This window comes from Arvicanthis niloticus, chromosome 28 (genome assembly GCF_011762505.2).
Source record: "Arvicanthis niloticus isolate mArvNil1 chromosome 28, mArvNil1.pat.X, whole genome shotgun sequence".
NCBI classification, from domain to species: domain Eukaryota; kingdom Metazoa; phylum Chordata; class Mammalia; order Rodentia; family Muridae; genus Arvicanthis; species Arvicanthis niloticus.
Genome location: NC_133436.1, coordinates 26,400,194 through 26,418,369, shown reverse-complemented (window position 1 = coordinate 26,418,369; position 18,176 = coordinate 26,400,194). Strand labels below are relative to the sequence as shown.

Sequence of the window (18,176 nt, the reverse complement as noted above, 5' to 3'; positions counted from 1 at the left end):
GAGGTTAAGACCATTGGCTGCTCTTCCAGAGGATCTGGGTTCAGTTCCCAGCACCTACATGGCAGAGCACAACCATCTGTAACACTAGGTTCCCATGACTTCTTCTGGCTTCCTTGGGCACCAAGCACACATGAAATGCACAAACATCTGTGCTGGCAAAACACCCAAACACATAAAGTAAAAAATAAAAATAATTAAATAATAAACTAAGGGATATCAAAAACAATCAATTCATCAAAACCAAAACAAACAAAAACTCAACCTAGGAAGAACAACAAAAGGAGATTGACACTCCGCTCTGGGTCACTGTTTATGCTCCTTGCATGTGGAAGCTCATTCACTTTTCCCCCCTTCTGACCACATAGTCAGAAGATGAGGAACCATTCATAGAAATAAAATAACTTGAAGATCACAAGTGAGTGAGTGGCAGAACTAGTATTTGACTTGACTGTGCTTTCTCTAGATAGCGGAGACCTATGTCTATGCAGCTTGCTAAGAAACGAGTTTCCAAGCCCGGGGAATCACATACCTTTAGGGTCTTGTTGTGCCTCTGTAGCTCCCGACACAGACTCTCAAGTTTGCTTCGAGCGAGGATGGCTCTGTTGTGCTCACTCTGCAACTGGTCCTTCTCTCGCTGGGTTTGAGCCTGCTGCTTCAGTAGGAGCTTAAGCTTCTTTTGCTCAGTGCGATGTTCATCCAGCTAGATGTGGGGGTAGAAGCGGCAAAGAAATCAGCACGGATGTCTTTGCAGCTCCCGGAAAAGAAGCAAGCCTAAGGGCTTTCTGTGTGGTTGTTTCGAGCTATTTTTAATCATCCGCCTTTCTGGCAGCTCATGAACTTGATAAGTGCCACCACTATATAATGTGTATAGTTTGTAGAGCATAATATATATGATTTTTATGTAACTATTAGCATCCTCTTTCTTGATTATTTTTGGTTGTCGAGAAATGCTTTTCTTTCTTTCTCCTCCTTTCATTTCTTTCTTTCTTTTTTTCTCTGTGTGTCTGTCTGTCTGTCTGTCTGTCTGTCTGTCTAATGATATTATCTAGTGCTATCCAAAAAAAAGATAGACACACCTGAGAATCTGGAAACAGCTGGAATTCATGGCAGTATCTTGTATTCAGACTATGGCCAACAATTTGTTTGCTTGGTACATATTTTGCTCTCTTAATTCTTTCTGAAAATAAGCTAACGGTGACATTTTTTTTTAAATAGGCAAGAGAGAAACAACACCCTGGTATATATAAAATAGAGTTCTCTTTTTATAATTTTTGGGGTTTAAATGTGAATTCTTTGGGTGTGAAAAAGCAAGAGAAAGTATACCTCCCAACACTAAAGCCTTGACAGTATTTTTACCAAAGCATTAGAAACAGCTGCTGTATAAACACACTGGCATGAAAGACAGCTGCTTTTCACATTCCCTGCTGCCTGTAAACTCTGTCCCCAACCTCTCTGTGCCTACAGCAAAGACATAATGACCCTTGTTTCTGGTAACCCAGATGCATGAAACCACTTTAACCTTACACTGTCCATTTTGGGATGCTAAAATATGTGGGTAGGATTGCCAGATATGATATAGAATGACTAAATAAACAGAGATTTCAGATATTAAGAAATAATTTTAATATAAGTATATTCCAAATATTGGATGGACCATTTTTTCATTAAAACTTGTCCAATGTAAAATTAATTGGACCTAAGGTATTTTTATTTGCTAAACCTGGTAGCATTATTGTGAAGTTTTAGTTCTAATGGAGGGAGCATGGGAAACAGCCTACAGAAGCTTCTAGAGAGAGAGAGAGAGAGAGCAGTAAATTCTAGGAGTGTTAGTGTCTGTCTGAACACTAGCATAGCCACATACAAGCTCAGAGTTTGGTCTATAACTGTTTACTCCACTGGACTTGGTTTCTTTAGTGCCTGAGTTTTGTTTAAGCCAGGAGGAGACCATTCTATTAATAGCCATGTTGGCTAAGAGCAAGAAAAATCCCTGGGGAGCTATTGGGTTTCTCTAGATGCTAGGGGTTTCTGGTGCCCCCAAGAGCCTGGTAGAAATGGATATACATTCCACGTGGAACCATATCTAATTCTTTCTGTTTTTAAAGTCTGTTGGGTTATTTTTTCTGAAGTATTTGAAGATTGCCATACTTTCTTCAATTCATATCTTGTTTTATTCTTTCTTCTACCATGTTAAATAATCATTTTAAACCTTCTTCAAATTAAGCCAAGAATATGCACATTTGATAGTCTAAGTTTATAGCCATGTGCAATTTCCACTTTTTAGGAATTAAGATCGGAAAAAGAGAACCACGTTTCTGGAAATAGGGACTGGCACTAATTTCCTTCTTGAAAAGCCGGGGCTTCTGGCTTTCAAAGTCTGAGCTTGAATTATGTAATTTTCATCCTAAACTCTTGTTCATGAGATAGACATGGTCTTTTCATTTTGTACAATAATGATTAGACAATGTAAAACTTCCCATGATTATAGCAGGATTTTTCTTCCTTGAAATTGATGTATTGTTATTATAGATTGGGCTCTACTTTTGAGCACTACACCTTATGTCGAACTTTTCAAGTTCATTGCTGTTGACATAATGGGACATATTTTTGTATCATGTGAAATCGTCTGTATTTTGGACTATTTAACACCAATCTGGGTGCCTCTACCTACTGTATGGCGGTAACATCATCTGATTATGAGATGCAGAAATATCTCTCAGCAGAGACACCCATTGCTCCATGATACATGATTGCCTCTGAACACTGCTCTCTGTGACTTTCTTTGTGTGTCAGGAAGCAAATACACTTTTTGGGCTTTGTAAGTTGGAAGATAGATGACTTATGCTTTGCCATATTTAATCTTTGGCTGTGTTATAAGATCATGCACATTTTAGCCAGACAGATCTATTTTCCTTAACTTTAAAATGAAAGACTCCCAACTTTTAAATATTTTAGTAGCTGGATGATTTCTTTTTTCAAATAGCTCAGACTTCTGTGCTTGTGTTTGAGTGCAGGGGTTTTTGTGTTTCAGTTATGTTTGGATATCCAGGGCTTACTGTAGTAGGATAAGCTGTGCTCTGATGATGTTATATTGCCCTGGCTTTTGTCATTTGTGTTCTTTCACAAGCTGTTAGCTATCTAGATGGCTTTAGTCCCCGGATGTTGCTGTTGTAGTAGGTATTGGGAGGAGGATTTACCTCGATGATCCTGGTATGGTAGGATCTCTGGTGGATATACTTGGGCTGTAAGGTTCTGGCAGGGAGGTGGTAAGAGAATGGAGGTCCAGCAAGGATAGCAACCTGCTTAGGGCAACTGGGTGTGCCTCAGAGGACTCAGCGGGCAAGGAGATGTGTACAGGAAGAGAATCTAACCTGTCTGGTTCTGGGTCAGAGTGTCTGATGAAGGTAGACAGAGAGGTGATGGGATAATGGCGGTCTGGGTGGGGGTTTTTAATGAATGAAAGTGAACATATTGCAGTTGAGTCAACCTCAGCCCAGAGCTGGCTGTGCATTTTACGATTCACATAGGTACAGTTCTGGAAATGTGCAATAGGTATAAAGGATTTTATCTGAAATTTCTTATTTTTTCTTCTTCATTAAATTAAAAAAAAATGAAAGCGCAATTGGTGTCAATGGTTAAATTAGAATTGTATTAGTGATTCCTTTTAAGTATATAGAAGTTGTGGAAATTTCCGGAAAGTACTTTTCTAATGCCATTTCTGAATGTAGTCATGAAGTATCCTTACTTATTAATGAACATATTCTTATTTACTGATCAACACAATGCCAGATAATATTACAAATGCTTCAGGCTTTGTAAGCATGAGTGAACTCGAACAGCAGGTAGATTTATAGTATTGAAGTTGACAGTTTATTCCATATTTCAGACATTTTCTATACTAATATCCTAACCATTGGACAAGAAAATAGACTTTTATCTCCAAGTAACTAATTAAAATTTTTTATGATTTTTCTTCCCTGAAATAGAAATCTAGTTGGTCTTTGGGTCAGCTTCTGAGACCTTAGTTTGTTATAGAGGATAAGACAAATGCCAAGTGTTGTAAGGCTTGTACAGGCTTGACTGTTTATCTAGCACAGTAGGTAAGCACTGGTACTTTCCTGGGACCACAGTAAGTAGCTCTGGCTCTTGAAATAATCCACCTTATTGACCAGAGAGGCAACTCTTCTTCAGGCAATGTAGCACCATGAAGGGCATCAGGTAAAGTCAAGAATACTTCCTACTTCCTGCCAAGCACCTGCAAATGGTGCTAGAAAATAAATAATAACAGCCTTGGTATGTAGTAGTTGGGTTGAAGTGATGATGGACAGACAGTACAAAAAATACTGAAAACAAGAACACAGGTGTATAAGTCAGAGCAATGTGACACATGCAAATGTGGTTCAGATTTGGAAAAAAGTATCCTTGACCTCCAACTTACGTTATGCTAATTTAAATTGCTGATAGTCAGTGTTAAGCTGCTTTGTAATTTTTCTACCCTTATTTTAGCAAGCAACATAGCCATAAAACTAGAAAACAAAGAAGCATGCATCCTGCTTGATCTAGTAATCCTATTTCTACAACTTTTTTTTAAAATCATAATGAAGAAGGGACAAATCTAATAAATGATGGCATTCACAGCAGTGTTAGCTTCTGATGATGGCATTCACAGCAGTGTTAGCTTCTGATGATGGCATTCACAACAGTGTTAGCTTCTGATGATGGCATTCACAAAAGTGTTAGCTTCTGAAGCAGGAGGACACTGTCTCTTGAATCAGCCAATGATGAGGTTGGTCTGGTGCTGCTCTGTATGAAAATGCTAAGTCCTGTACTCCTCGATCTGCTTTCTCCAAGACAAGGAAATTCACACATACAGCAGCTTTTGTTGTGCAGACCTTGCTCCCAGCATTAATATATATATATGTATATATATACGTATATATGTATATATACATACACACACACACACACACACACACACACACACACACACACACATATATATATATATATATATATATATATATATATATATATATAGAGAGAGAGAGAGAGAGAGAGAGAGAGAAGACTAAAGCTTATGATTGGGCAGTATTAGAGAGATAGGTGGAACTTCCTGGGAGGGAGAAAGGGACTCTGGGAAGAAGAAAGAGGAAAAGCCTCTTGCCAGGAGACATCAGAGGAGATGGACATACGTGGCTTGATGGGACTAGATGGTTAACTTAGAGGAGCTAGTTGAGAAGTCTGCCCAGCTAAGGCCTAAGCTTTGAAATAGTAAAAGGTCTCTGTGTGGTTATTTTGGGAAAGAGTGGTTAAGGAATAACTACCGCCACATTAATTTCCAGTGTCAATTAACATATACAAAATATTATCATTTTTATAGCACTTAATGGAATTTGACACAAATTTAACAAAATATGCTTATACAGACCGAATTACATAAGAAACTGCCACATGAGCCAAGAAAACAAAATATCAACTCATGTGCCATGTGGTGGAAGTCACTCCACTGCTGGCTGCGCGGAGCTGGAAAGGAGCACGTATCAAACAGAGTTTGTGTTTCAGGTGATGGATTAGAAATATTGCTTTGTTTATTTGAATCTCTTGTGTCATTATGATATGGTTTGTGTGATTAAAAATAACTGAAAGCTAAGCCAACAGGCAGACACTCAGGGTTTCAGAATTGTATTGTGTGCACGACATCATGATTCTGCATAACAGGATGTGTCAAGGCAGAAGAAGGAAAGGACACAGGGATTACAGGACTGCAGTCAGTGGGTTTTGTGGCCTGATGCTTACTTAGTAAGGGAGGCTGTCCCGCAGGCTCAGGGCCTCTTGTGGGGCTGGACTGAAGATGGGGGATACTACCAATGGGAGCATCCTTAGCTGTAAAACGCATCTACCCCTGCAATGGAGGTGGTTCACCTCCTGTCCAGAGGAAGTTCTGTGCATCTCACACTTCATTTGCCTATTGCTGCTTCTTCAGGAGAAACAAGTCAGTGGCTTTTTTAAAGAGCATACACAGAAAAAATAAGTAAAATGAAGTTCTATATATCTCACTTCTTGGTGTGAAGTGGGGGCAATGGTACATACACTTCAGATGTTTGTGTTTGGCTGTCTTTTTTTCCACCCACATATCCCAGCATGTTTTCATGAGGCTTCCTTGATACCAGAGTACTGTGCTCACCAAGCCCTTGCCTTTACTGGCCAATTTGAAAGCACAGAAGACAGTGATTTTCTAGAATTCTTGTGTACCAAGAACTGTGGGGTGGCATTAACTCCACTTTGAATTTCCCCTTGTAGCCTTTGAGAAACACAGGTATAGAAGCTGAATGAAAGTTCGATAGTCATTCATCTTTATAGGGGAGATAATTTTGTTTTTAAAGCTAACTTTATAAAATGTTCACAAATTTCCATTATCTGTACTCCTTCTTGCCTCCCCCCCCCACCCCATTATCTGCACAATTGAACAGGGAAAGTGTTACCTTCTCTGCCCTTTCTATTGTTACATGTCAGGTTTTCTTTCTCCTTAAACATACTTTTCTCCTAGCATTCAGTGACTCTAGAGATGATTTGTTTTTGGTAAGTGTAGCCGTGTTCTATAATGATGTTCATGAAAAGTCATGTTCTCTTCTCAGCACTGACCAAAGCTGGTGGCTTCCTGACAGATAGAACTGATCAGAAATCTTACCAATTCAGCATACTTCTTGAATAAAAAATCAAGCTTTTCTTCAGGTGCTTGCAGCTTGTTCAGATTTTGCATGAGCAAGTTAGCTTCTTTACCTAAAAAAAAAAAATAAATAAAATAAAATAAAATAAAATGAGAGTTGAGCAGATGATCAGGTGATAGGAACTAGTATATTATATTGCAAATTAGGAGCAAACCTCAGCCAAACCAAGAAGCCTCCTGAGCCTTAGCTAGTGTTCTCTTCCTGTAAGAAAGGATGACCTTTGCCTTTCAAAGTAAGGATTAGCTCACGTGATGCAGAGTCAAATCCATGGTAGAATTTCAACGAACACTTGGTAACGCAATAGTCTCCAAATTTTTTTCTTCACCCTCATTTCTTCCTTTGTGTGTCCTTAATATTTTAAAGGTCACAGCACCAACTTTATGGCATGATAGATTATCCATATCATATATTAAATAATGAGAGAATGGAGAGAGAGAGAGAGAGAGAGAGAGAGAGAGAGAGAGAGAGAGAGAGAGAACAGCTAATCAAAACTACTGAGAAGAAGGAAACAACAGTGTCAGTACATGATGTTGATGGTACTCCAGCCCAAGTCAGAGTCTTGGCAATCTACTGAGCCTGGTTTTCCCATATTATCTTGGTACTGCCCTTTGAACCAGTCCTCTCCTCTTTGGGTGGGAGTAACTCTAATTATATTGCCTACCAGAGAATAAAAAGGGGAAAGATCTAAACCTGGGAGATATTTCATGGATGTGTGTGTGTGCGTGCGTGCGTGCGTGCGTGCGTGCGTGTGTGTGTGTGCGCGTCTATGTGTGTGTGTTCCATGAATTTGGGCTCAGCCTTCTTAGGCAGTCATTTCTTCTACCTAGACCTTAATCTCTGCTGACAGTAGATTTTTTTTTCCCTCCTCAGTTGGATATCAAGCTATATTTTTATCACTCGTATGGTCCTGATAATTCACCAGAGAGATTTAGGATCTTGCTTCCTTCTTCCTTCTGTCTCCTATAGCTTTACTTCTCTGCAGTGCTAGTCAACCATCTGGCAGGTGTCAAGAGGAATATCTGGGATGCTCAGATCCACATTGACCGCTGATTTGCAAGCCATGCTGCCCGGGTGCAGGAATCTTCCTGTTCTCATCTATTTGTGAAATGGCTCTATCTACTCACAGTAATAGAAGAGGAGGTCAGGTCATTGAGGAGAGCAACGAGTTTCCTGATATAAACGTGCTAAAGAACGTAAGCAAAGGTGCGACCTTTTCCCTCAGAACCAACATATCCCCCTGGCTAGAATACTTGCTTTTATCCTGGAGAGGCAGGTGTGTCAGGAATTAGGGGAAAGGCAGGTGTGTCAGGAGTTAGGGTTGCCTTTGAAAGACAGGGCACAGGACATATTTATAAATAATTATATTCATTATTTACTTGTTACTCAATTCTAGTGGACATCTTTTATTCTTATTTATTAAATATGGCAAGCCTACATTGGATTGCAAAATTCTGGGTCTAACAGGATCTTTTAAGACATCCAAGCTAGCCAGTTTAATTTTCTAGATGAAATATCAAAGTCCCAGAAAACACCAATGTTACATAATTACCGCTGACATTGTAAAGACTTAATCAAGGTGACTTCCTCTAAGTTCTCCTGAGAAATTTTGATAGCAGAAAAAGATAGTGAATCAAAGGTGGAAAGTCTTTAGAAGAAAATGACTTCATTCCTAATGTTTGGTCTGTGTTGGCTCAGTGAATCAGTTCAGATCTGAGAGTGGCCTAAGACTGGCTATAAGTGGGACTCCACCAGCTCCTAGCTCTCCTCCAAAACCCTTGATGATTGACTGCCCTTTGTGGCTGACTATGATCCGCTCCTGCTGGGCATGTACTTGCAGCTACTCTTCTGGAAGCTTGGGTGGTCTGTACTGGCCAGACCATTCTTTCACCCTGGGCTTCAGAGCCACGGATGTAGGCATGTGAAGACTGCTCTCCTGGGATAGTCTTACCTATTAAAAACACAGAAGTGCTCTTGTCCATAGGTTAGGACCAGGGCCTATTGTAGCATTTGGTCCATGAAAAATGCTGAGTACCGATAATAATATAGTGAAATGAAGCCAGCCATGGACATCCATATCAGGCAAATTAAATGATATTGTCCTAATTAAGCCTTTTTTTCTCACCTGGGGCTTTAGTGTCTTGGGACATCTCTCATGGTGACCACTAATGTATGAAGTTAGTGTGTCTTATTGGAAGGGAAAAGAAATGCGAGACTGAAGTGCTTTCTTCTCAAATTAAGGGTCAGTCTCCTTATGTTGTATTTTCTGTACCTGTACAGAGGGCATTTTGTTGTTCTGGGCATTTTGTTGTTCTTATTGTGTAATCTTCGTGTTAATTGAAAACCCATTCCGCTCCAGTTGTTTGGTATTTTGTACAGATGCTTAATCTATCATTCTAATGTATCAATACACCTTCAAAACTTGTTCCCAGCCTCAACAGAAAATTCAAGAAACTCAAGAGAAGCGTTGCAGTACTCATTAAAGACAGTAGGTTTTAAACTTGCATGGGTGCTGTTGGCCTAGGGCACTACATGGGACACTTGTGGAGGAGAGGAACAGAAATGTGCTCAATTTCTAAGAAAATTGTTGCTGTATTCCACGGAAATGGGGTCGTGTGCTGATGTATCAGACACAACAGGAAAACCTGACTTTACCCCAGGACATTTTATCAGGTGGGCGTCATCTGATTTCTCCTGAATGTACCCTTGCAAGGTTAGCCTCATTTCTCCCTGCAAAAGCTGACAAAGGCATGCAGTGGGTATGTGACTGCCACAATGCAAAATGCTATGTATTGGAAGCTATATCAAAAGTTGAAACACCTGTGCAAAGAGGACAATACTGTGACATTTGGCTGCGACCGTTGGCATGATTGTATTTGAATATAAAGGAGCCATTTTTATGTCAAAAACATTTTGACATAAAATCAATCATTTGGAAAAGAAATTAAAACTTTAAATTTTAGACAACTGAAATGGCTGTAGAAATGTGAAACTTTTCTCGAGCTGTTAGCATAGTGTTAAATTCCCTGATTACTTGCATAGACTTAAGGTATCCCTAGACTTATACCCTTTCTCTTCCAAAGGGTTTCTTTTGTTTTATTTTTGGTGGAGGGGATAATGTTGGTTCTTGTACTCACTTGCACAATTCTGTATTTCCTTCTTCTGGTCCACTTATTGTTGAAGCATATTGGACAATAGTTCAACTGTTACATCCAGGTTCATATTTTAATGTTAATTTTTATTCTCTTACTAATAAAATTGAACATCATTAAGTGTTAAAAACAATTTTTGAACATCATTAGATGTTTTCAGGAAAGTTTGCATCTAACTAAGTTCTAGAACCCACATGGGCATCAGTAAAGTGAGCAGCTTTGTAACTTCAGGTTTTTTGCATATTGAATTAAATTATTGAGTTGACTAATAATAGTGACTCCACAAATGAAATCACTTTAGCAATAAGGGGGAAATGACAACATTGTTTGGAGGATGTATTTGAATCTTAGAATTTTAAATGCTGATCTATCTTTTACATTTGTGTTCTCTAACCCTCAATATAACCTCTCATGGTCAGAGTGTTTGATTGTTTCTATTGGTTTTAATACCACAATTAGTGTTTAAAGTTCTTCCCTGATGTGACTTCCTGTCACATCATCCTCCATTAAGTTGACATTTTGTGCCTCTGGAATTTTAGTGACTTTATTATCATTGCACTTGGAACTTCAGCCTCTCACTTGCTTAGAGAATAGACCCGAACTTCTCATGAGGTCTGTCTGTGATGCTTTTACACCACTAATAACCATGAAGAAGGAAATCAGAGAAGGTAGTAAAGCATTGACATGTGCACTGCTTCTTGTCCTCAGAAGAGAGAATGGGGCATTTCACTCAAGACTTGCTTTCCCGAGCCCTGACTCTGTTTCTCCCACACTTCTTCCTACTCAACTCTGACCCAATTGGTTCAACTTCTCTGTGAACCAAGTCATCTATCCTTGAGTTCTGTGGCAAGAGCTCTGCCACAATACCTCCTGCTATAGAGTTCCACCAATTCCTCTTTTCTTTTCCTTGAGTTTCTTTGGCCTCTCATCCTTTCCTCAAGAACACTTAGAACTCTTATCAGAGCTACGTGCATGCGTACATGTGTGTGTGTGGGTGTGGGTGGGTGTGTGTGTGTTCTAAGGAAGATGAGGAGAGGTAAATGGGTGTCTGAAGACATTACAGAGTACATAGTGTCCTGGTGTATATATAGAAACCTATCTGTAGTTGTTGATGGTCAATAAATTATCCCTCAACAAGCCTTTCTCTGGCATATTTAGTATTATTATTCAGAGGACTGACAGACCTCTGCAGTTGTAGGGCTGCAGCCTATGACAAGCGTTCCTTTATAATAAGATAATTATAGGCATCTACAGGTAGGGCCTTATCTTATCTGGTAATCTCTTTCTGCCGGGCTTCAGCCCGCAGTCAGAACTTCATTATTCTCAGGTTGGAAGGAGCAGTTCTCAAAGCCGTTAGCATCCTTCTCTTCTACAATTTGCTTTCTGTTAAACTGTCAAACTGCCTTGGCCTGATGCATGTACACCAGGTCTGAATCTCTGTGCTTTTCAGAGTTTTTATAAGTTCTGGATTGGATTTAAACACACAGTTACATTTGTAGGCAATATTGGAGAGCCATTTAATTTACAAGAAGTTTCCTAAAGCCACTTATAGGCAACTAACTGGGTGGCGGTGGGTTTATGTATAGGCTTGCCTGAAAATGTTATTATAACTATGAGTGTAGCTCAGACAGTACTGTGTGTAGAAGAATATGTTAATGACATTGAGTAGGATGGCACAGAAAGGCCACTGGCCCACACATGCTTAAAGCAGGCCTCTGATGCACAAACAGATATTTTAGCCAAACATATTGGGCTGGAGCTGAGTAATTTGTAGAGAGTGGCAGGGGTAAAAAGTATAATTACCTTCTCACCCTGAAAAATTGCCCTAATTATTTGGTAATTGTAAGTGCTTTACTGATTTATAAAACAACTCATGAGAGTATAAAAGCTCCAAATGGTTGTTTTTAATTTTCTCTTATTTTCTTCATATTTTTCTCCTCAGTGCAGCAGGTAGACAGGGACCCCTGTATACACACACACACACACACACACACACACACACACACACACACGTACGTTTAGGGTGATATTCACAGTGATGCAGAAACTTTCTGAATCTTTAACATAACAAAGCTAAGGGGCACATCTAAGGTTATTTGATTGGAGAAGAGAAAACAATTGTTCTGTAGCAAAGAGGGACATTATTATGCCCCCCCCAGGTGTTCTAGAATGATTCAGCCTTGCATTGTTGGAATATGAAAATATATTAAGTGTTGTTGTGGTTTTTATGTTGCAGGGGTGGAGGGGTCAGTTGAATTACTAGAAGGTATCACTGAACCCTTCCTGAAACCTTTTCATAATGAATTTTATGTATACAGTTGTACCCTACTCAGGTGTGGATTACTTGAACTTACAGATAGAAATCTGTTACTCGGGTACAAGTGTGGTCCTCATGCAGCATCCTTGGTATTTCAGTCTATCATGCCGTACACATGAACCAGAAGTGGTTACTTCCCTTGAGAACTTACCCATCTATCACAGAAGCTGAAGAAAACTCAATGGAGAAGTGTGAAAGGTGAAACTAACCAAGTCTCTCGTGGGAAGTAGTCTTTGAAGTGAGTGCTCTGCTGGCAGTCACAAATGGGGACAGACTGTGGAGCTGTCCTAGGTGCAGTAGTGTGTTTTTAGTCATAGGATGCAAGGGATGCAAAATTAGCATTCTTTCCCTTCATCCACAGTTATTGTTGGTGCTACCAATCCCCATGCTCTTCAAACCCATTTCCTCCTCTCGTGTTTCTGCTGAGTAATGTTTCATGTGTTTGCTTTTCTCTCTGTACCAAGAACCCCTTAACCAAAGAATCATCTCTTCTTTTTGTTCTCCCAACACAGTGCCTCATAACCAGGTATTAACAAGTAGTCGTGAAATGAATGAATGGATGAGCAGCTCAGGTATGTGTCTTCCGCAAATCTTGGCAGATGTAACTATGTTTATTATCATTATTATTAATTATTATTAATTATTAATTATTATTTGTTTTGTCTTGTTTTGTGATCTATGCTTAATCAAAAATATTTTACAATAAAATGATCTAATTGACAATTATTTTATCAACAAACTTATCCCTATTTATTATGTTTTGCTTATTTACTGTTTGTTTTAAATATCCCATTCTTTCATTCTTATAGCAAATTACTAGTGAGCCTTTAATTTGTCATCTCCTATCTATACCATAGGAATCCAATGATGTCCAAAGTACAGACACACACGCACACACACTGTTCTTGAGATAGAAAAAAAAAATCCAATTGGGAATTAGTTATATTAGCCAAAATATTCTCCCCCAAAATGTATGATTCGAAATGCTTGTTATTACTACTAACAAATGACTCATGGCATAATGCAGACCCAAGGAGATTTAGACATTAGGATGTGGTTAAGAAAACGCCATTCGGTTATGAGCCAAATGGCAAGTAGAAGTTCTATGCTCAAAAGGCTGAAGGGTGGTGGGAGAAATGGGCAGACGTTTCCAGGTAGGATGTGCTCAGGCCTTTGGAGACTGGAGCGCTGAAGTTCAAACAACTAAAAGGAAAGATGAGACTGACTGCGATTGTGGTGGGGTCAGGGATGGAATGGTAAAGAAAGAGATGCAGGGGAATATAGTGAAATGAAATCAAGCTTAAGATAGTTAGGGTTAGACCACGGAGACCATAAGAGTATCTGAAGAATTTGGGGTAGGCATGTGGGCAGAATAGATTAGCATCGTGTGAAAAACCTTCACTTTAGTGATATGAAAAGGGATGGGCTAGAGAAAAACACAGCAATAGAACATTTAGGGAATCCCAAAAGGAGGGTACAAAATTAATCCAAATATGTTTATACGGCTGATAGGTTATTTCTCTGCCAGTGAAAGGGACAAATTCAAAGCAGATTAACGTATATTAGAGGCAGGTTTATTGGGAAGCTGCTCTCAGGCAGGTTCTCAGGCTCCAAAGATAGAGAAATGGCCCGCTGGGGGACGGGGGAGGAGAGAGGGAGACAGAGAGACAGAGGCAGGAGAGAGACATAGAGATGAGAGAAAGATGAGACAGACAGAGATGAGAGAGAGGAGAGAGAAAGAGAGAAGAAGAGGAAGAGGAAGAAGAAAATGTCTGAATTATATAGAGAAAAGCCCGGGGTTGAGGGAAGGGCAGCCCAGCCCTTGGGCTGAAAAGTTCAGAGTTGGGGGCAGGGTATGCCAGGTAGGGACTGAGGGATGCAGGGAGGACCTGGAGACCAGGTCTGCTTTGATATGTAAAATATGCACCTCAGTCCCTTTGCCCCTAGAGTCTAAAACCAAACAATGGCTTTTCCTGATGTTCAAGCCAATGGAATAATTAAGTTAAATGTCATATATTAGAACATAATACTTGCCTAATCCTTTGAGGATTTTTTTTCCCAGCTTTTGCTCTTTATTGCTGACAGGCTCTTTGGCTGTGGCCGGCTCTTCAGGAACAGTGAGTTCTGTCTGTTCAGTGGTTTCTTCATAGTCAACATCTTCATTGTCCAGTGCCTCTGTGTTTTGGGGCTGCTCCTTACTTTCGGAGGTGCCTTCCTTCCCTGAGGGACTGGCAGCAGACCCGTACATGCTTATGATGTCTTCCAGTTGTTGGCTCAACTCTTCGGAGAGATCATGGGCTCCCTTCTCAGGATGCAGGCTTGCCTCTTGAGCTGGTGCTTGGCCTGAGATTGAGGACTGCTGGCCACCTTGCTTTCCCAGGCTGTTTTGATTGGGTGATGAGCTGTCCCCTGGGGGATTTGGCTGTTCTACTGAGAGCTGATCAGGATGTTTAGTCTCCATATTGGAGAGGGATCTGGGGGGAAGCACAGTTATGGTTTACCTAATGAATTCGCTTACTTACTAATGACAAGCATATTGCTCAGAGAAGTGCCGACTAATTTTGGTATCTGCCACAGAATAAATGAACTTTCATACACCATTGACACTAAATTCATATCATATTACTGCTCTATTTTGAGTTTACTTTTCACATTTTAGCAGCATCCCTTTTTGTTGAAATTGAGTTAATTTATGGTATTGTTTTTTATGAATATATTTGTCAATTTGTGTTAGGATTTTCAGGTGTTCTTAAAAGTGCATGCACATAGATATTTTCATTCAAAGTTTAATTTTTATTTAATTTTTAATTTAATATTAATTCAAGAACCATTGTGATTACTAAAATTCATTCATTGTGGTTACACCCCTAAGATATTTTTAATCTTTAAGTAAAAAAGTTAATTTGTATACTTTCATACACATTATTAGGTAAAATCACTTTTCTAGTGTTTTCTTTCTGATAATGAGCAACATTCAATTATCAATCAGAAAAAAACATTCAGACTAACTTTTTAACTAAAACAGGGAATGTGGAATATATAAATAAGCCAATAATATGAATGAATGATGATCTTTATAAATGTATTTTCATGTGTATATATGCATATAGTATATTCACATATGTGTGTATGTGCACATGTGGAGGCTAGAGAAGGATTTCTGGTGTCACATTCATCTTATTTCTTTGAAACAAGAGTCTCTCACTGAACCTGGCACTAGGCTGGCAGCCAGCAAGCCCCAGTTATCCTCCTGCCTCTGTTTGTAGCAGCACTGTAATTACAGGCTCATTTGACTTCATCCAAGCTTCCACAAGGTTGTCAGGCTCTGAACTCAGGTCTGTATGCTTGTATAGGAAGCAGTCTTACCCACTGAGCCATCTCTCCACCCACATATAATACCAACTCCTTAAATTTCTACAACATTCTTCTATTCCAGAAACTAACTTCATCTTAGAAGTAAAGAAATAATTTTCTAACTCAAGAAGTTCTAGGAAAGTGTAAGAATTTTAAGATATAGCAATTTATGTCTTAAACTAGAAAAATAATTCAAATACAATATGAACTCAAACAAGGAATGCTGGGGCATGTCTGTTTATTATTCTTCATGGACACAGGAAGGTCAGAAGTTCAAGTTCATCCTCAGTTCCATAGAGAGTCCCTGGCCTGCCTCTGCTATACAATCCTGCCCCCCTCCCCCCCGAAGCAATGGCATCAAAATAACATCCAGATAATAGTATAGTCTTTGGGAAATATGGAACAATACAAGAAATTCCAAAGATTCCAGGCTTTGCTCCTACCATGTTGAGGGACAGATAGATTTGGTTCAGGTTTTTAAGTTCTGGTGCATTTTGTTTATAGATAGAACTCAATAATTATGCTGCTAATTAACAGCATAAAAATATGGCAACATCCCCAGGCTTCACAGGCTTTGCGGTTGTGTTGGCATGTCAGTGGGAACAACACACTGTGCTCCAAACTGCACGGCTTCCTTGTCCCACTTTTAGGGCAAGTGTGAAGCACTTGAATGTAGTGGGTGTTGACCTCTTGAATGCTAACAACAGAGCAGAAAGCGCAGTGTTCAGACACTCCCCACCCACCTGTGGCACTCACTCCGTCTTTGTTGGTTTAGAAGGAAGTTCACTCATTTAAATCAGCCACTTGGTTATCTCATAATGTGGCAATGTCTCCACCACCGCAATTTAGATCTTGACCTCCATTCGCTATGCTGTGTGCTATAAATAACTCCTCTCTCACCCCAACACACTGAAAGACACGCGTCACCTGCTGTCCAGCCAGAAGTTATTTTAAGTTCTTCTAAAATGAGTCCTGACATTTAGCCTTTCATCCCTGAAGTCAAGAGAATAGGCTCTAAGTCAGACTAAAGATAGTGAACATGTACTGGTTTGAATCCGTATGTGAGCTTTTAAGTGTAGGGGAGATTGTCACTGGGTGAGATCTAGGGTCAATCAAATTTCAGAGCAGTTATTTCCAATGTCTATGAGCCTTTCACTGTGGCCAGGCTACATGAGAATGTTTGTGTGATCTAGTCAAGCCGTCAGATGCTACAGTTGCTTTTCATACTTTGGTCCATGGATATTCTTTAAATTCTTGTTCCACATTAATTGATGTGTGTGTGTGTGTGTGTGTGTGTGTGTGTGTGTGTGTGTGTGTGTGTATGAGAGAGAGAGAGAGAGAGAGAGAGAGAGAGAGAGAGAGAGAGAGAGAGAGAGAGATCAATCCCAGTACCTCAAATGTTCCACTGTTGTGCTATATCTCTAAACCCCAACCTTCTTTTAAAACAGTAAACTGTTTTGTTTACAGGACAATTTACTTCTTTAAAATGCATCAGAACAAATTAACGAGAAGGAAAATCAAATATAACCAAAGCCAAAGAACTTTAAAATAGTCCCTTTGTGACAATTTATTTTCTAGCAAAGAAACTGTAAAATCTGTCTTTTACAAACTTTATTGGCTCTGTGCCCCTCCGGTGAGAAGGGATGTTTTCCGTCCTAGCAGTCCTTGTGGACACAACATCCCTTCCTGATCCACAGGCTGTCTTTAGAAGTTGAACAATGGCAAGCCCTTCTACCGTTCACTGGCATTTGCAACTTTTGAACACTACAGACTACAGGCTGCCCTTTGCAGGGCTTGGAGGAGTGTTCATCACACTTACCAGAAGGAAGGAAGCTAAGCAGGAAGAGAAAGAAGAAAGAGGTGGCAGAGAGTCAGAACAGCAGCAGCAGCAGCAGGAACAAGCAGCAGGGTTGTGTTCTTACAAGGACGGAGAAACTGCACACACACACACACACACACACACACACACACGCCCACAAAGGGAGGGGGTGGGGAAGGGAACATTCCATGACGCAGCAACAGAGAAGTCTGCCTATGCTTCAGTAGTGTCGCCAGGGGAGTATCCTTTGAAAGAAAAGCAGCTGGTAGATTGTGAGACTCTAAAATTCAAACTCGGATGAATGGCCTCCTGGTGCGGTTGTCCAACATTGTTGTTATTTTGGACACATCAGGAGTGTTTTTCTTTCTTGGTTTATCTTCTGTGTGGTTATGATTCAGTCGCTGTCCATTGGGCTGGACTAGTTAGTGTCAGGTTTTTTTTCAGAATCACTGAAGATGGGGTAGGGCATAGCACAAGAGAGGTAGCAGAGACACTAGTTCTGAGGACACTGCTTTCTTCTTGTTATTACTATTGTTTTTGCAAAGCTTGAAATGCACATTTAGGCGGCTTTTAGAACTGTGGTTTAAGTTGTCTTTGCAAGTGTGGCGCATCCAGAGCTGACATCTCATGAGCTCGCTCACCTTAAAATCAACTTTGATCAGGGCCATTTTCTAAAATTTCTCAGCCTTGAGATATGTGTAGCAGGGGTTTATAAGGCTAAACCTACAGCCCATGGGACTTTGTTATTTTCTAAGAACTATGACTCCCAGCATTCCGTGAAGTTACCTGGTCCATAGACAACTGGGGTTTAC

The 18,176-nt window shown here is 39.9% G+C and overlaps 1 protein-coding gene across 1 annotated transcript in view; it reads right to left on the bottom strand.

Moving 5' to 3' along the window:
• Txlnb (taxilin beta) overlaps positions 1-17,507 on the bottom strand; it is a 48,547-nt gene extending 31,040 nt beyond the window's left edge. The window contains exons 1-4 of the mRNA XM_076926920.1: positions 17,365-17,507; positions 14,226-14,665; positions 6,686-6,777; positions 530-700 (exon numbers count right to left, since the gene is read on the bottom strand). Of these exons, the coding sequence (XP_076783035.1) occupies positions 530-700; positions 6,686-6,777; positions 14,226-14,652 (690 nt within the window). The 5' untranslated portion in view covers positions 14,653-14,665; positions 17,365-17,507. The remainder of the gene's footprint in view (positions 1-529; positions 701-6,685; positions 6,778-14,225; positions 14,666-17,364) is intronic.
• Between the last annotated feature and the right edge of the window lie 669 nt (positions 17,508-18,176).